The 17051-nt window shown below is 44.9% G+C and overlaps 1 protein-coding gene across 2 annotated transcripts; it reads right to left on the bottom strand.

The window, feature by feature from the left end:
* Positions 1-858: 858 nt before the first annotated feature.
* Positions 859-7297, bottom strand: LOC102714802 (vacuolar protein-sorting-associated protein 37 homolog 1-like). Of its 2 annotated transcripts, none has more exons than XM_040529112.1 (8): positions 7089-7297; positions 4931-4975; positions 4056-4283; positions 2510-2597; positions 2065-2104; positions 1899-1945; positions 1606-1726; positions 859-1253 (listed from the first exon to the last, which is right to left on the bottom strand). In XM_040529112.1, exons 2-8 carry the CDS (start codon positions 4954-4956, stop codon positions 1093-1095), a joined length of 711 nt encoding a protein of 236 aa, XP_040385046.1. In that variant the 5' UTR covers positions 4957-4975; positions 7089-7297; the 3' UTR covers positions 859-1092. The 2 variants fall into 2 exon arrangements, with proteins under 2 accessions (XP_040385046.1, XP_006665021.1); XM_006664958.3 differs by lacking the exon at positions 7089-7297 and adding an exon at positions 5169-5180 and having other exon boundaries at positions 861-1253; positions 4056-4280.
* Between the last annotated feature and the right edge of the window lie 9754 nt (positions 7298-17051).

The following is a 17051-nucleotide window of genomic DNA, read 5'->3' as shown; positions in this document are numbered from 1 at the left end:
GGTGTGGATGGGCAATTTTTAATCCAAACGAGAATCTAGTCTCGTATTTATAGTTTCATACTACTATAAGTTAATTTGGATTTGTTCTAGATCAAAACCATCCAAGTTTACTAAGTTTATAGGAACATATGAGTATATATTAACATCTACTACAACACTAAATTATTTTCATTAAATATGGAATATATTTTTATAGTATATTTATTTTGTATTAAAAACATCACTATATTTTTCTATAAATTTTGTAAAACTTAAAAATTTTGACATAGAAAAAACTGAATTAGGGTGCATTCAGGAGAGGGTGGGTGTTGGGAAACTTTCTTCCCAACACAAACAATGGGGTGGCTTGTTATCGCATGATTAATACCTATTAGCTAAAAAAACTTCGAAATAAATTAATATGCTTTTTGAAGCAATTTATCTATAGATTTTTTAAATGAATCCATGTAGCACTTTAGGAAGTGTGCATAAAAAATAAGGAAGTAGAAGTTGGAAAAGGAAAAAAAAAATCCTTATGATAGGGCTGCATGTTGATTCTGTAGTCTCTGTGTGCCATTATTTTTGGCTTGTGGGGCCTCTTATTTACTTGTGTTAATAAGTACAGTATCTCGTTAATTTTATAAATCGTAATATATACATCCCCACGTTTCTAAAATATGAGACGTACCGTAAAAACTACTACTTATCTCGTAGAGCTAGCTGCTCGTGGATTGTTGCTGAAGGATGCAGTTTTTTTATCCAGATGTGGTACAGCTCATCTGAATTTTCTTGGCAGAGTGATCTGTTTGTTGTGCAAATATGTGCAATCCAGTGGAATCAAAGAACCCACGGGTTTCAAACGGGTTGGAAAAGCATGCTAGTGCAGTTCCACTGCTTTGGCTGTCTCCCCTAACTATTCTCATATTTTTTCCGCTTCCCAAACTAATAAATAGTATATTTTTTTAAAAAAAATATGTACAAGTTTCATCATATTGCCTTTTCTAAAATAGATTTTAAATTTGTACTATCTAATTCCATCATTTACACCATCTATCACAAAAATTAAAGAGGAAAATACACCAGCGGTCCCTAAACTTGTATGCATGTGTCATCTCAGCGAGGCAAGGTCTTGCCGGCGAGATGCAGCAACGCCTGTTTGTGGTAGGTAGTACGGAGCTTCTTGTACTTGTGCACAAAGGTCGGGAGGTCAATGTCTTTCTCCAAGAACTTCTGGTGCAGCTCCTCAGACTCCTCATCCAACTTTGCCGTCGACTCTGTGCAAGCACCAATGAAACGCATGAAACATGTCAGCGGTTGGGTGCTTGAGGAATAACAATATAACATTATATGACCATTATGATGCGCACTCAGTTTAGTTTGGCTTCGTTGTAAAGCTGGATTGATCCTTGATTGAACTTTGGTCTAACAAAATATAAACCACTATAACGCCAGTACCAGCACTAACGTGATCATTGGCTAACTGTCTAACTACACGAGTGTAGTGCAAATGCAGGGAATACATTAAGATACTGTGCACACATAAATAACATGCACATGTATTTGGTGCTAACATTCAATTTATTACAGATAATAAAGTACTGAATCTCAACTGTTCAGAGCACTTACTTTGCAGCTTGTCGAGCAGCGCAGCAGGGGAATAGGACCTCATAATCTCATCTTTCTGCCTTTCCAAATCAGCCAACCTATCTTGAGCAGCAGCAAGTTCTGTAGTTCTTATAATACTGCACTGCATAATAATAAATGTGATCTGAATGTCAGGGAAAAGATTATGACATGCGGACAAAAACCATTACTATGGCCTTAATTGTATTTAAAGTTTTTATAATAATTTGTTCAAATAATGATGAATAGCATGGCTATGGTAGTTTCTATTTCTGAGATGGAAGTTAGTAGAAAACCTGATTCCTGAGCTCCAAGATCCGTTGCTCTTTTTCCAAATTTTCCCCTGTAATAAGTTGACCATGTTCGATTAAGAAACTACAATAAGCTGTTTATATTTCTTTGTAGTTCAGAAAATCCAAATAAAACAATGGATGCTGATTTATAGAAGTACGAATAACTCACTTGCAAGTTGCACTGTCTCCTTTCTAAGCTCATCGCGTAACTGCACATTGGAAGAAGAAGTGAGCAAATTGACAAGAGGTCTCTTAGGAATTGTCTATGTAGGATGAAATATCTTGCCAAGATCTAGCAATCAGTCAAGTCAGTTACTATTTAAGGTTAAAAGCGGTCAAAATCAAATATAAACAGGTGTAGAATTCACCCACATTAATTCCCAAATCATATCAACACACACACATGAGATGTGCCACAATCCAAAGACCCAAAGATGATAGGCTACGAAAAAGGAAAAATAATTGGAGCATATCGTTTGGAGTTATGTGAAGGTCTTTCCAATGCAACATCTTTAACTACCACCCTACCAAGGGAACCACAAAATTATATTCATAATTACTTTGACTAATTAGAAATACAAATATCAAACAATATACTCAGAAACAAATCTTACATTGTTCTGGGTTTTAACTTGATCGAGTGAATTAAAGAAAGCACTGTATGCCTCTTTGTCTTTCAACAACCTCTGCAACTCATCAATACTGCAAAAATAAGGGCAATATCATAAAAAAAACAGCTTTGCATTTCAAACAAGTATGCCCATAAGGAATATTGTGCAAATACAAACATAATAAATATTTGGAAATTACAAACAGCAACCCAACCATGCCTAACACTGTTTTTTAGAATATAGTTACATCCTCTCTGGCTTACACAAATTGTCATATCCTCTGAAAAGCTTGCAGTTCATTCATCATCAATCAATAGAATATAAAATATCATCCTTCATATCATTATGCAGTATTAACTAAACTACTTTAAAAGATCGTTACACTTGGGGATGAAAACGGATTCCGAACCAGTTTTCGGAAACGGAAATCGTCGGTCGGAATTTTTTCGGAATTTATCAGAAACGGAAACAGATTCGGAATTTTTGTCGGATATGGTAAGCGCAGTATCCGTCAGAATCGGAACCTGTCGGAAACTTTCCGGAATTTTTCTCGGAAACTTTCTGGATTTTTTTTCGAAATTTTTATGCAGGCCTATATGACATAAATTCACAATATCAACCCAAATGGCTCAGTCCACTTCAGCAACTTAGCCTTAAGTCTTTAATCAAAACATATATATTATCAAAACATATATATCTGTAACACCTTGTATGATGCACACTTTATTTTATAATATGATAGTGAACTTTTATAATAATATGTGTGATTTGCACTTTACTATAATAATTTGTAATTTATAGCCTTTATTTGGTATTTAGACCATCATTAACAAAGTGACCTATGAACTTAGTTGTAATGATAAAAAGTGGTATGGTTAGTTGCTAATATTTGAAATTTTTGATCTACTATTTTAGAAAAAAAAATGAAACCTCGGTTTCAGAGTTTTTATATTGCGATAAATTTCTGTTACTGTATCTACTCCGATTCGAATTTGTCCCGTTTTCGTATTCGATAATATTTGATTCCGTTTTCGTATCCAAGGTTTCCACTTTCGATTCCGATTCCGAAAAAGATATGGAAATAGAAATGGTAAAAGTGGTTTCTGTCCGTTTCTGAGTCATTTTCATCCCTAGTTACACTATACCCTACGTTAGAAAATGTAAGCAATTATAGGATTTGAATCATGTTCCAAAATGTAAGCATTTTTGGCACTTTTCACAATATTACGTCACATCAATCACTTCCCATTCAAAATCTTTCCCATTTTATCTCCACCTATCCTTCCGCCCCATTAATTTCTCATTTATTGAGGGGTACAATAGTATTTTCTCCTCAAACTTAATATTTGCTAAACAACCTAGAAATGCTTGTATTTTGCAACTGAGCTAGTAGACCATAATGCCTCCCATTTATCAATGTGAACATTGGTATTGTGGTAAAAAGTAACAAATCAGTTGTAATTTGTAAGCTGTCATAGTACAATACAAATACATCTATGTATAAATGAAGCTACAAGCAACTTATTAGAAAAGAAGGTCAATAGCTTACCTTTTGTCCTTTAAACGGGCAATTATCCCTGCAGCCTCAGCTGGAGATGGTTGACCACGCGATGAAGACTGGGGGTTATCAGAAGCTCTTTGATGTGGACTAACACTGGAAGAGCTGGGCGTGGATGGATGTGAAGATGAACCGACCACAGAGGGAGGATACCAAGGTTGCGGCTGCGCAGGGTTGTCTTGGAAATTTGGGTCAGGTTGCTGCTGCTGTGAGTTGCTGCTGGCAAGCATTCAGCAAAGCCAAAGGCAGTAAGCAAGAGGAGCACATTTTTCAAGCAAGCTGGTAATCAGCGAATCATATTAAATAGCCATGTTAATTTACTTATGATAATATTATAGTTCAGCATAACTGACCCAACCATAAGGAATGGCATAGTAGAAATGTGAACTCTATTTGGATGACAGATAACTTTTGGGACAAAAACAAGCAAAGTTGTAAGCAGTAACATCTGAAGGCTTTTTAAAATGAAATTAAAGATTATGAATGGCATCAAGCCTGTTAGCTGGCACTGATAGGCAAAGACAATATTTTGTATTGAAAAAAAGAGGTGCCTCAGTTCATAGAATACAAATGCTCCAAGAGACTAGGCCTCTCATCTTTTCGCTTATGCTTATGCTTATAAGCTAAAATTTGAATTTTAAAACTTAAATTTTCAGTTGATTTGGGGGTTTTTTTCATCGTAGTTTATTTTTCAGTCTTTGCTTTTTAGGTCGCTATTAAAAGTTTTAACAACAAATTATTTTTTAATCATTAATAAGTGGTTTCGCTTGTGCTTATCGAAAAGAAAAATGATGAGGTCGTAGAGTAGACTCAGAAATCAGAAGAAACAATGACAAAAATTATTGCTTTTAGTGATAATGACATACCCGAAAAGAGGAAATCTCCAGCTCATTATACTAGGCTAGAGAAATCTGCATCAGAAGAAATAGCAGGTTATATATGTTCCAACCATTGGTGGTAATCAATAAACAGAACACGAACATCAACTACCGCTGTTGGTTGCATCACTAAAATTGATCAAATCTTAGAGAAAACTGAATTCAAGCCCATCACTATTAGGTCCATTGTAAAAAAAAAATGAAGAGATAACGTGATAAGTCATACGTTCAACAGGACGTGTTTTCTTCTCTGAAATTACTTCCTGCATATGCTGTACAGTGAGATGAAGGCGTGGATCTATTGTGGGACATGAGGGTTCAGTTGAACCCCCAAACTTTTTTGGGAATAAAAAGAACTTGTTATTAAGGTTATTATTAAGGAAAATTAGGCCAGATCCAGAAGAGAACCTATGGGTGTGTTTGGTTACTTGAATCATCCTAGCCTGGCCCATCTCTCTAATCCAGGCTGAGTTTGGCCTATTTCTAGATATGCAGATGCACTTGTTTGGTTGTCTGTATTGAATGAGCCCAGATATGGTTAGATGGTGTTTGGTTGCCTGCAGTAAAAGGTTGCATGGAGAAGATGGTGTTTGGTTGGATGTTTGGATCTTGAGTGCAATCACCTATTCTTTTAAATTTTGAGGTTGCCACGTGTGTTAGTGCAATGAAAAATCTTCTAAGTCCTTATTGAACAAATTGTCAACTGAATTTTATTCTATTTTTTGGCACGCCATTGATGTATATTTTTCCCTGTATTCTGATCGTGGTGGTGACAACAGTGTTCATAATATTTTCTGGATGCCAAAAAATGGCAGATTTCTTGCTGCCACTGCTAGTATATATAAGCAATTTTCAGTGAAATGAGATGATTGCATGGCGGATTGCTTGCTGCCAAACATGTTTTGATGTACAGGTTGATTCAATTTCCATTATCAAAAAAAAAAGAAGCTAGCTGCTGCTGATGAGTCTCTATTGAACTGTACTACGTACGTGCAAACCCAGAAGGAACTAAATAATACTAATCTGAAATAAAATGGTGTCCAGTATGAGCTCATGTGCAATCCCAACACAAAATAAAATGGAGTAAACATGCACTGAAAAGAAACCTGAAGCAATACTTTAAATTATCAGCCACTCTGTAGATAACAGTACTCCAAACCATCATCTTCCACATTGCAATACTTCAAACAATAAAACAAGGCTGAAATAAAATAAGCATAATCTGAATAGTATGGCATCCATTTCCACCTTAGCCAACATGTGACCATGTTCACTACAAAAGAGTACTTGTTGTCCACTACCACCTTAACATGAAGTTTAGCTCTAAATTTATGATTGTGGCCCACTGCAAGGAGAAACATGGCAACTTGTTCTTCCACTGAGCTATGTATACTGTCCCGCAATAGTTCTCTTTCTCGGAACAAGTTACACAGCCGAAAAAAGGGGGCCCTTCTCATTCTGAGTTGATTTAAACAATTCGTATCATCTATATGATAGATGAAACAAAGGTTTGACTGCCTAGCTACGTCTCTTTCGGACATTGGGCCATATGAGATCCTAGGGGTACGGTTTCTAGCTCTTCATATAACAAAAATGGTGTAAGCATGCAGCACTGCAACTAACCCAGCTGCTCTAGCAATTAAGGTCTGTCGAATACGTCGCATTTCTTCCATCTATGCCAATAAAAATATATAATACATAGTCAAGACAGAGAATAAAAATGGATAGTGCTGTCAATGCATACTACTATCAGTCAACTAGTGCTACGTCCAGTAGGAAACAGTCGTTGACAATGGAAATAAAATAGACACCAAGGTTTTACTGTGATACTGATCACAATCAAGGAAACAACAATACAACTAATATTCATGCAAATCAAACTGAAAAGTGACTAGATCTGGGAGAGACAATAAATAATCACACCAAATAACCGAGTACAAAGATACAGGTTAATCACACCATAACTGAGTACAATGATACAGGTTCAACAGTGCAAGCATTCAACCTTTAATCCACACAAACCAACCCAAAAAATGCCAGCTTTTAATAGATCTAGAAGATTTATTATGGGGAAATGCCCTTAGTCTGCTCACATGCAAGTAAGTCAAGAGTAGAAGAAAAAAAAATGAGGGAATGTTTCACTTACCGCTTACCAGAGTAGAGGAAGAAGAAGGGAGATGGAGGTGGCCGGTGGGAGAGACAGAGGCCGCCCGACGGGAGGAGGCGACCGCGGCGGAGGATGTCGGCAGAGGAGGAGGACGGCGACCACAAGCTCGGCGGAGGACGACGGGGACGGAGGACGGCGACCGACGCGGAGCCCGAGCGGCGGCGAAGGACGACGGGGGCGGAGGACTGTCGCCGGGGGGGGGGGAGGACGGCGACCGGCAGCGGACTGTCGCGGGCAACGGCGGCGCGGACTGGCGCGGGCTCCGGGGGCGGCTGACCGGGGATGAACGGGCTCCCCAAACCCTAGTTCTTGGATGTTGGAGGAAAGTGAGAGGGAGGAAAGTGAGGGGGGAGGGGAGGGGGTCACCGTCTCCTGCACGGGCGGGTGTAAGAGAGGAAGGAGCGCGGGCGGATGGGGTCACGGAGGGCGGGGCGCCGGCGAGGATGACCTGGGTGGGCACCGCCGCGGTTGCTTCGGGTGGAAGGGGAGGGGAGCAAGATTGACGGTGGCTGGTCCGTAGAACAAGCAAATTGGGGAACAAGACGAAGAGAAGAGAAGAGAAAGAGAAGAGAAGAAACTACGTGGACGCGGTAAAAAGGCGGCCCACCTTAGTCCCATTAGAGGAACTTTGAGGGGACGATCATTTGGCTTTTTATTAAAAAGTCACATGATATATTTATAAATAAGAAATAATTTATAAATAAAAATTTTGTCTTTTGTTTATACCACGACGGTCAAGAATTTCTTTCACAAAGTTAGACCAGTTGAGTCCGTTCTTCTCGTTGCAGCTTCACAAGTGTTGCTTGTCTTCGTGCTTCCTCTTTCCCCCCTAAATCCCTAACCCTAGAACTATCCTCCGTCAATCTCTGTCATGGAGAAGGCAACACCACTGCAGAATTGAGGGCTTGGAGGGGTTTCTCTGGTTGCAGCATCGCCGTGGCTGCTGGCAGCAGCAAGCTTAGGGTTTTGGCGACAGTGTTTCACCGTCACTTCTTGCTAAACACCAAGGTAGCGAATCACAGTTGAAGGCTCACACATCGTTGTTGGTTCGTTGTTGGTTTGGCACAACATTTGATCGGTGAGTGCATTGCTTGGATTTCCTTGATCTACCTGATTTGTTTTTGGTTTTATTTTTTTTCTGCACTGTATGTTTAGGTTTGGATGCTATATATGTGTGATTTGAATAACTGAAATTTGAAGATATGGTGGCTCCACATGAAATCCCTGAAGGGTGAGTGTTCTCTGAAATTTGTTCCAGTGTTTGGTTTGTTTTTGCATTGGTCAATGGCGATATATAGTTAAAGTTGACTAGTTTATGATTAGGTTAAGGATTATGCTAACCGTAGAAACCATTGCTATAACAGGGTTGATCCTTTTAATGCTTATCGTCTATGCATTGAGATGGAATCCTACTTCCACAAAGGTGGTGCGGTGAAGACCTATCATAAAGGCACGTCATGGGAAATAATAGTTGACGGAGAAATTTTTTCCATGGACGCACTGACTAGTGAGATAAATAAACAATTTCGATGGGGTACAAATCAAAGGACTAATATAAGTTTTAAGGACGAGAATGGTCAATTTGTCACTATTAGTAGCAATGCAGAGCTAACAAGTTTGTTTGAATCAAATTTTCTTATCCGTCAAGTCAATGTATTTGTTACTGTTAATGACAAAGCAGTGGATGTAGCAAATGGTGGCAATGTGGCTGCAATAGGAGTTGGTAATCAGGAGAAGGACATTGTCACACCCGGAGTTTCGTCCTAAGCCTAAATCGTAAAAAGGAATCCGTAAATAACAATTGGCTTAATTAACTCAGGAAAAATCCCTCTAAAAGGAATTAATTCACTTAAATCGAGGCTCGCAAATCGACTAACAGGATTTAAATTCAAATTGCACAAGTATAAAATTTGGCCAAACAAATTAATTTAAAACTCGGCAAAAGTGGGGTTTTCCTTTTTCCCTCCTTTTTCCTTTCTTTTTCCCTTCCTTCTCAAATTGGGCCGAAGTCCAATTTTCCTCCCTCTCTCTTTTTCCTTTTTCTTTTTCTTTTTCTTTTCCTTCCCGGGCCGGCCCAGCCGCGCCGGCCCATCCTCCTCCTCGGCCGGCCCAGCCGAGCCGGCCTCTCTCCGCCCGCCAGCGCGCGCCCCGCCTGGGCCGCGGCTTCGGCCCAGCTCGCGCGACGCCGCGCCGCGAGTCCGCGCCGCCTCCCTCCTCTCCCGCGCGCCACTGACAGGTGGGGCCCACCTGTCAGTGACCGTTTCGGCCGCCCGCGCCCGCGCCCGCGCCGGCCGAGTCCGAGTCGCCGCCGCGCCGCAACCGCCGCCGCCGAGACCGCGTCGTCGCCGACTCGGTCTCCAACCTCCGCCCGCCCTAGCCGGTTGCCGCCACCCTATAAATCCCCCTCCGCCGCGCGCCGTCGCTCGTTTTCCATCGTCGCTCGAGTCGCCGCCGCGCTGCCGCCGTTCGCCGCCGCCGCGCAATCTCGCCGCCGGTCACCGTTCGTCGCCGCCTAGCCGCGTCATCACCTCCGCGCCGCTGTCGCCGACCGGCCGCCACTCTCGTCGTCGCCGGTGGACGTCTCGCGCCCGCCGCAGCTCCTCCAACCTCTCCGCCGCCGCGTCTCGCCCGTCGCCGGCACCCGTCGATCTCCGCCGCCACCGCCGATCTCCCGCTCCCGCCCGCGTCGCCACCTTCGCCTCGGTCTCGCCGACCCGTCCGCGCCCTCGCCGCCGCCGGTGAGCCTCCGCACCCTCCTCCCCTCTTTCTCCCCCTCTCCGGCCGACCGCCGCCGAGTCGCGTGCCGTCGCCGGACGAGGCCGTAGCCCGCCGCTCCCGTCGGCCACCGTGGTCGTCGTCGCCTCCGCGTCGCCGCCGTCTGGCCGCCGTCTCTTGCGCCCGCGCGTGCCGCGCTGCCGCCGCTCGCCAGTCGTCGTCGCCGCTGTTCTGCCGGGTTGTGCCCGTGCGCCGCCGCCCCGGCCGTCGTCGCCGTCTCGCCGTCGCCGCTCGCCGGTCGTCGCCGTCGAGCCGTCGCCGTCGCCGAGCGCCGCCGCCGCCGCGTCGCCCGCCGCTCCCGCCGGTCGCCGCCGTCCGCCCGACCGCGCGCTCGGCCCCCATCTCTCTGTTCCCTCTCGCTGACGAGTGGGTCGCTCATCGCGCCCTCTCTTCCTCTCTCTCCTCCCGGGCCCGCATGTCAGTCTCTCCCTCCCCCTCTCTCTCACCGACAGGTGGTCCCCACCTGTCAGCCGTCAGTACCCTCTCTCCTCGCTGACGTCAGCAGCCCCATTAATTGCGCAATAATTGATTTAGGACTTTTCTGTTTAGTTAAAAAACCCAGAAAACTTCTAAAATTCATAAGTAATTCATCTAGTCTCCGTTTAGGTCCATTCAAATTTCATTAAATTCATAAAATTATCAAGAATCCATTAAAAATAGTTTCTTTTGCTGTTTCAGTAGAGTTTGTGCCTGTTTTATTTATTTTTGTGCTTTGTCGCTTAGATTCGGACCCCGCCGAAGAGCCGGTTTACTTCGAGATCGTCGCCGAAGTTCCCCAAGGGCCAGAGCAAGGCAAGTGACACTCATCCTTGAACATATTGAACCCATTATTGCAAATTTCCCGCTTATTTATCTCAAATATGCATTGTTTTAATTAAAGTACTTACTTTATGTTATTTTCGGGTAAACCTTATTAGTATGCCGTTGTTTATCCAACTTTATTCATTGCTGGACCAGGGGTAACTTGATTAGTGTCAGGCCTAGGTTAATGCTTAGCCATGCTTAGAACAAATAGCTCATGGGATCACATTTAATTATGCTTAGTTCTGAATAGCTGAGATAATGATTCACTACCCGGTTCGGGTTAATGTCAACTAAAATATTGATAATGGTGGGCTGTGGGTGCATGGTTTTGAGAGTCGCACCCATGGCGATTAAGGACCGGTTCACGGGAAACCCTGGAAGTCGTTAAGTGCTAACCACATGCCGAAATAGGTAAGGTGGGATTTGGAGCATGACTTCGAACTATTTGACGTACCCAGGCAAGGGTAGGCGTGATGGAGTATGGACGGGCAATCGTGGTGTAACGAAAGCTTCTCCTGCTTCCGGATCTACCGAGGCACAAGAGGGGACTGCCCGACTTGGTGTAAAGGAGGGGGTGAAACCTGAAGTGTGGTACGATTAAATAGGGAGGGTTGTGTAACGGGTCCTATCACGGTCTCCTTTCCGGTATGCCGTGGTGGTATGTCGGCGCACGTTCAAGTGTAGTGGAGTCGTGTCTTGTGGGTACAGTAGTACACCTCTGATCAGAGTATAAACTATTCGAATAGCCGTGCCCACGGTTACGGGCGAACTCCCAGCTTCACTGTGATTAGTGAACCCTAATAACTTGAGTAAAATCTGTTATCACTTGGGACTACTGCAGCGTGGTGTAACGTTGAGTAGTGGTTGGGCCTGTTGCAACGTGGTGTAACGTTGGACAGTGTTGTGGTATTTTACAACTGCTTGTTTTATTTATGCTTTACTGTATTTAAATTACCTTTATTCTTTCAGTCTCTGTTATTTATTTAAACTGCTGCTTTGTCGCAACTAACCCTAGCCCGTCCTTGTAAATTCCGTTGCATCATTTATTTTTCCCCCTTGTCTGTGTTACTTGTTGAGTACGGTGGTTTGTACTCAGTCTTGCTTAACTTTCCCAACCCAGAGCTAGAAGCAGAGTCCGATGGAGGTGCCTCTCAGGAGTGAGCTGTTCCGCCGTCGAAGTGTTGCCTGTGGACTGGAGCCGTACCCGCTGGAGCTAGTCTACCCCTTTGTTTTTTTCTTTCCGCTGCATTTCCGCTAGAATAAGTGTAATTTTCAGTTGTTTCTAAGAACGATGGTTATGTAATCAACATTGTCTTTTTGTGTACCCTGGCTGGTCCTGGACAGGGATTTAATACACAATTAAGTTCAGAAATTCAGGTGAGGAATTTCTGGGCATGACAAGTTGGTATCAGAGCCTCCTTTGACCGTAGGATCAGCCCAATGAAAACTCTAAGAGCCCTCTGCTTTTCATGTTTGTGCATAGTTTGCGAAAGTGGGAGTGTTTTGAAAATGGGTTGGTGTTTTTCAAAAGCGTGAGTGATTTAAAAAGACAAAACCCCTTTTGTTGAAAAGCGTGAGTAAATCGATTTACGGGTAAAACTTTATTTACTTTCTTTCTTTTATGATTTATTTATCTTGAAACAAAATTTTGCATCTATTGATTCCAAATCCTTGTGCTCTTTAGATGGCTGACCACCCCTTGTACCATCGTGGAAACGGAATGGCTGGATTCGTGGCAGAGTTGGCAAGAGTCTCATTCACCGCAGGATACCCCTATGAGCCGGAGTACACCACGATCCATCCTCTGGAAGGCGAGTTTCCCCACCGAGTAAGATTGGAGCTACATGGAATCCCCGGTTTCCTCCCTAACTTGGAAGCAGAAGGAGCTGGAGGTTCGCATGAGCATGCCTGCCAGGAAGCTGCCTACAGTCTGATGACGACGCTCAGGGCCAGGCATGACCTGACGTTTCGGCATTCGGCTTACCGGTATCACCCTGGTCGTGGACCCAATTCCATGGTCAGTAGGTTTCGGTCTGCCCGAAGTGAGCAAGACCCTACCTTCGGTAGGATGTGCACGGTGCTGCAGGGTCTCGACCAGATGCATCACGACCTCCACGAAGCGTCCAAGGCTCTGAACGACGCCAAGCTCACCCAGATCGTTCGTCTGCAAGATGAGGTCGACCGCTTGAAGAAGGAGAACGCCAGGCTCAAAGGACTCCTAGAGCCCGGAGGTGCAAGGTGTCGCACTACGGCAAGAAAGCGAACCCGTGGGCCGCCCAGAGTTCAGTCTTACCCCGGTGCCCCGGATGAACCAGGACCCCTGATGCAGATGGTGCCAACCTCTCCGACCCCAGTGCCCGAGGAAGGTGTCTCCCCGTTCAACGCAGCAAGGAACCGCAACAGGGTCGTCACGGTCTCGAGCAGCAGCGAGTCCGCTTCTGGTGAAGATGAAGATGGCCTCCCCAGCAACTCAAGAAGCCGCTCTGAAGACGAGGAAGAAGATCCGTCTCCCGTCGTCGGTCGTCGCTCTCCTTCCGTGCCCTAGACGCCGCCCTTAGCTTCGTTTTAGTCGTTGTGTGCTAGTTTTGGTGTGTTAGGTTTGCTTCGCTTGGGGCTAGTGGTGAACCATAGCAGTAGTGGGGTTATGGTTGTGCCGCCAGGAGTTGTGTGGTTTTTAAGTGTGTTTCTTAAGCAAGACAATTACAGTTCACTAATTAAATAAAGCCCCTGTTTGCTTAGTCGTTTCTTTTTCTCCTTTCTCTTTCTGTTCCTCCCGCCCCGCAGATGGTGAACACCCGCCACGGCAACCGCGACACCGACCAGTCCAGCACCGGAGGACCGCCCCCGCCGCCCCCACCGCCCCCACCAGAGAACCCGTCGCTTGCCCAGGTTCTTGCTAACCAGACACAGATGCTCTCTTGGATGATGCAGCAGATGCAACAGCAACAGCAGCAACACCAACAACTGCTACAGCAGCTTCTAAATCAAAGTCAGAATAACCAGCAACAGCATGGACCACCCCCAGTTCAGTCCAAGTTGCCGGAGTTTCTCTGCGTCCGTCCCCCAACTTTCTCAAGCACCACCAACCCCATGGAGGCAAGTGATTGGCTCCATGCTATCGAGAAGAAGCTCAACTTATTGCAGTGCACTGACTAACAGAAGGTTTCCTTCGCCGCACATCAACTGATGGGTCCCGCCTCTGCTTGGTGGGATAATTTCCTGGCTACCCGCACTGCTACCACAGAAGTGACTTGGGCGGAGTTCTGTCTTAACTTCCGCAAGGCCCATATCCCTGACGGGATAGTCACCCAGAAAAAGCGTGAGTTCCGCGCTCTGCAGCAAGGTACCAAGACAGTGACAGAGTACCTTCATGAGTTCAATCGCCTAGCGCGATACGCTCCCGAGGATGTCCGCACCGACGCCGAAAGGCAAGAAAAGTTCCTCGGAGGCTTGGATGATGAACTGAAGAAGCAGTTGCTTTCGGGCGACTATGCTGATTTTGAGAAACTAGTGGACAAGGCCATCCGTCAAGAGGACCAGCACCTCCAGATGGACAAGAAGAGGAAGGCCTCGCAGTTCAGGTCTAACCAGCCGCCTCCTCAGAAGCCCCGATTCCACACCGGCCTCTATCCTTCGAATCAGCAGCACGGGTAATCAACCTTCATTGTCCGTCAACATCGTCCTTACAATCCCAACAACTTCTCCAGTGCTTTGTCCCAGCGTGCTCCACCTCAACGCGCTCTTCCTGCACCAGCTCCCCGGCAACAGAATGCTCCTCCACCGACAGCTCAACCTCCTCCAGCCAGGAAGGATGCAGGTGCAAAGCCTGGGGTGTGCTACAACTGTGGCGACCCAGGTCACTTTGCTGACAAGTGCCCGAAGCCGAAGCGCAGTGGGCAAAGGTTCGTGCAAGCTCGCGTGAATCACGTCACCGCCGAAGAAGCACAGGCTGCGCCAGAAGTAATACTGGGTACGTTTCCTGTCAACTCCGTACCTGCTACAGTACTTTTTGATTCTGGTGCTACACACTCTTTTATTTCAAATAAGTTTGTGGGAATGCTTGGGTTAAAAAGGGAAAAGTTAAGAGACCCGATGCGGGTTAACACTCCAGGGCATAGTATGTTCTCGGACCTTTATAGCCCTGTTGTGCCCATAGAAATCCAAGGGACACCCTTTCTAGCCAATCTCATCCTTCTCGAATCTAAAGACCTAGATGTCATTTTGGGAATGGACTGGCTTACCAAGCATCAAGGAGTGATTGATTGTGCCAAGCGTACAGTCACCTTGACCAGTGAAGAAGGTAAAGTGGTGACTTATCAGTCGCTGGAGTCAGTGTCAACCAGGACTTGTTTGAATCAGATGGAAGCCGAAGAGCAGCCCTCGGAAAAAGACAAAGACCCAAAGAAGTTGGAAGACATACCAGTGGTTTGTGAGTATCCGGAGGTGTTTCCAGATGATCTCACAACGATGCCGCCAGAAACAGAGATCGAGTTCCGTATCGACTTGGTACCCGGAACCGCACTGATCTATAAGAGACCCTACAGGATGGCCGCCAATGAGATGGCAGAAGTGAAGAAGCAAGTGGATGAACAGCTCCAGAAAGGTTACCGACCGAGTACCTCGCCTTGGGGTGCCCCGGTTATTTTTGTTGAGAAGAAGGACAAAACTAAGAGAATGTGTGTGGACTATCGTGCTTTGAACGATGTCACTATCAAGAATAAGTATCCACTGCCAAGGATTGATGACCTATTTGATCAGTTGAAGGGAGCCAAAGTTTTCTCCAAGATCGATTTGAGATCAGGGTATCACCAGTTGAGAATTCGGGAAGAAGATATCCCTAAGACGGCATTCACTACTCGCTATGGCTTGTATGAGTGTACGGTAATGTCGTTTGGACTTACTAATGCCCCGGCATTCTTCATGAACCTCATGAATAAGGTGTTCATGGAATACCTGGATAAGTTTGTGGTTGTCTTCATCGACGACATTCTTATCTACTCCAAGTCAGAAGAAGAGCACGAGCAACATTTGCGGATTGTGCTAGAAAAGCTAAGAGAACACCAGTTGTATGCCAAGTTCAGCAAGTGTGATTTTTGGCTGTATGAAGTGAAGTTCCTTGGCCATGTGATCAATGCCCAAGGTGTAGCAGTAGACCCCAGCAATGTGGAGTCAGTGATCAAGTGGACCCCGCCTAAGACGGTTTCCCAAATCAGGAGTTTCTTAGGACTTGCGGGCTATTACCGCCGGTTCATTGAGAATTTCTCAAAGATAGCCAAGCCAATGACACAGTTGTTAAAAAAAAGAAGAGAAGTTCAAGTGGTCAAGTGAGTGCGATAGGAGTTTTGAAGAGCTCAAGCAAAGGTTGGTTTCGGCACCCGTGTTGGTTTTGCCGGATCAAACGAAGGACTTCCAGGTTTACTGTGACGCATCCAGATCAGGACTGGGATGTGTGTTAATGCAAGAAGGAAAGGTGGTTGCTTACGCCTCTCGTCAGTTAAGACCACATGAGGGTAACTATCCGACTCACGACTTGGAATTAGCAGCTGTAGTGCATGCCCTAAAGATCTGGCGACACTACTTGATCGGTAACAAGTGTGAAGTGTATACGGATCATAAGAGTTTAAAGTATATCTTTACACAACCGGATTTGAATCTCCGTCAGCGAAGATGGTTGGAATTGATCAAGGATTATGATCTAAGTATCCACTACCATCCAGGCAAAGCGAATGTAGTTGCAGATGCCTTGAGCCGGAAGAATTACTGCAACGCTGTGATGTCAACAGAAGTTTGTGAGCAGTTGCAACAGGAGTTTGAACGACTAAATTTGGGTTTAGTCGAAGAAGGTTTTGTGGCAGCCCTAGAAGCGCAGCCCACTTTGGTGGATCAAGTACGCCAATCCCAGGCAAATGACCCGGAGATAGCCGAACTAAAGAAAAATATGCGAGTTGGTAAGGCTCGAGATTTTTCAGAAGATGAACATGGAACAATCTGGATGAGAAACAGGTTGTGCGTACCAGATAACAAGGAGTTGAAGGAGTTGATACTCCAAGAAGCTCATCAAACCCAGTACTCTATTCACCCTGGGAGTACTAAGATGTATCAGGACCTCAAAGAAAAGTTTTGGTGGGTTAGTATGAAGAGAGAGATTGCAGAATACGTCGCCTTGTGCGATGTTTGTCAACGAGTCAAAGCAGAACACCAAAGGCCAGCAGGACTATTGCAACCTCTCCAGATTCCAGAATGGAAATGGGAAGAAATTGTAACATCCCAGCCCAAGCCTTAATAGGATTTGATAGATACTCATACCAACAAGTTGCAACTTCTTTTCCGGAAGCTTATCTCGAGAGAACTCCAAGGTTAAGT

Source organism: Oryza brachyantha, chromosome 11, assembly GCF_000231095.2.
Source record: "Oryza brachyantha chromosome 11, ObraRS2, whole genome shotgun sequence".
NCBI classification, from domain to species: Eukaryota; Viridiplantae; Streptophyta; class Magnoliopsida; order Poales; family Poaceae; genus Oryza; species Oryza brachyantha.
The sequence above is the reverse complement of the archived record's forward strand: the minus strand, read 5'-3'. Positions and strand labels throughout refer to the sequence as shown.

Bases quoted from the DNA above. Each gene is read 5' to 3' on its own strand.
- LOC102714802 (XM_040529112.1), bottom strand. From the start codon at position 4,956: ATGAGCTGGAGATTTCCTCTTTTCGG. The intron at 2,598-4,055 runs GTAAGCTATTGA...TTATTTTTGCAG, and splicing joins GCCCGTTTAAAGGACAAAAG to TATTGATGAGTTGCAGAGGT. The intron at 1,254-1,605 runs GTAAGTGCTCTG...GTGCTTGCACAG, and splicing joins GCTGCTCGACAAGCTGCAAA to AGTCGACGGCAAAGTTGGAT.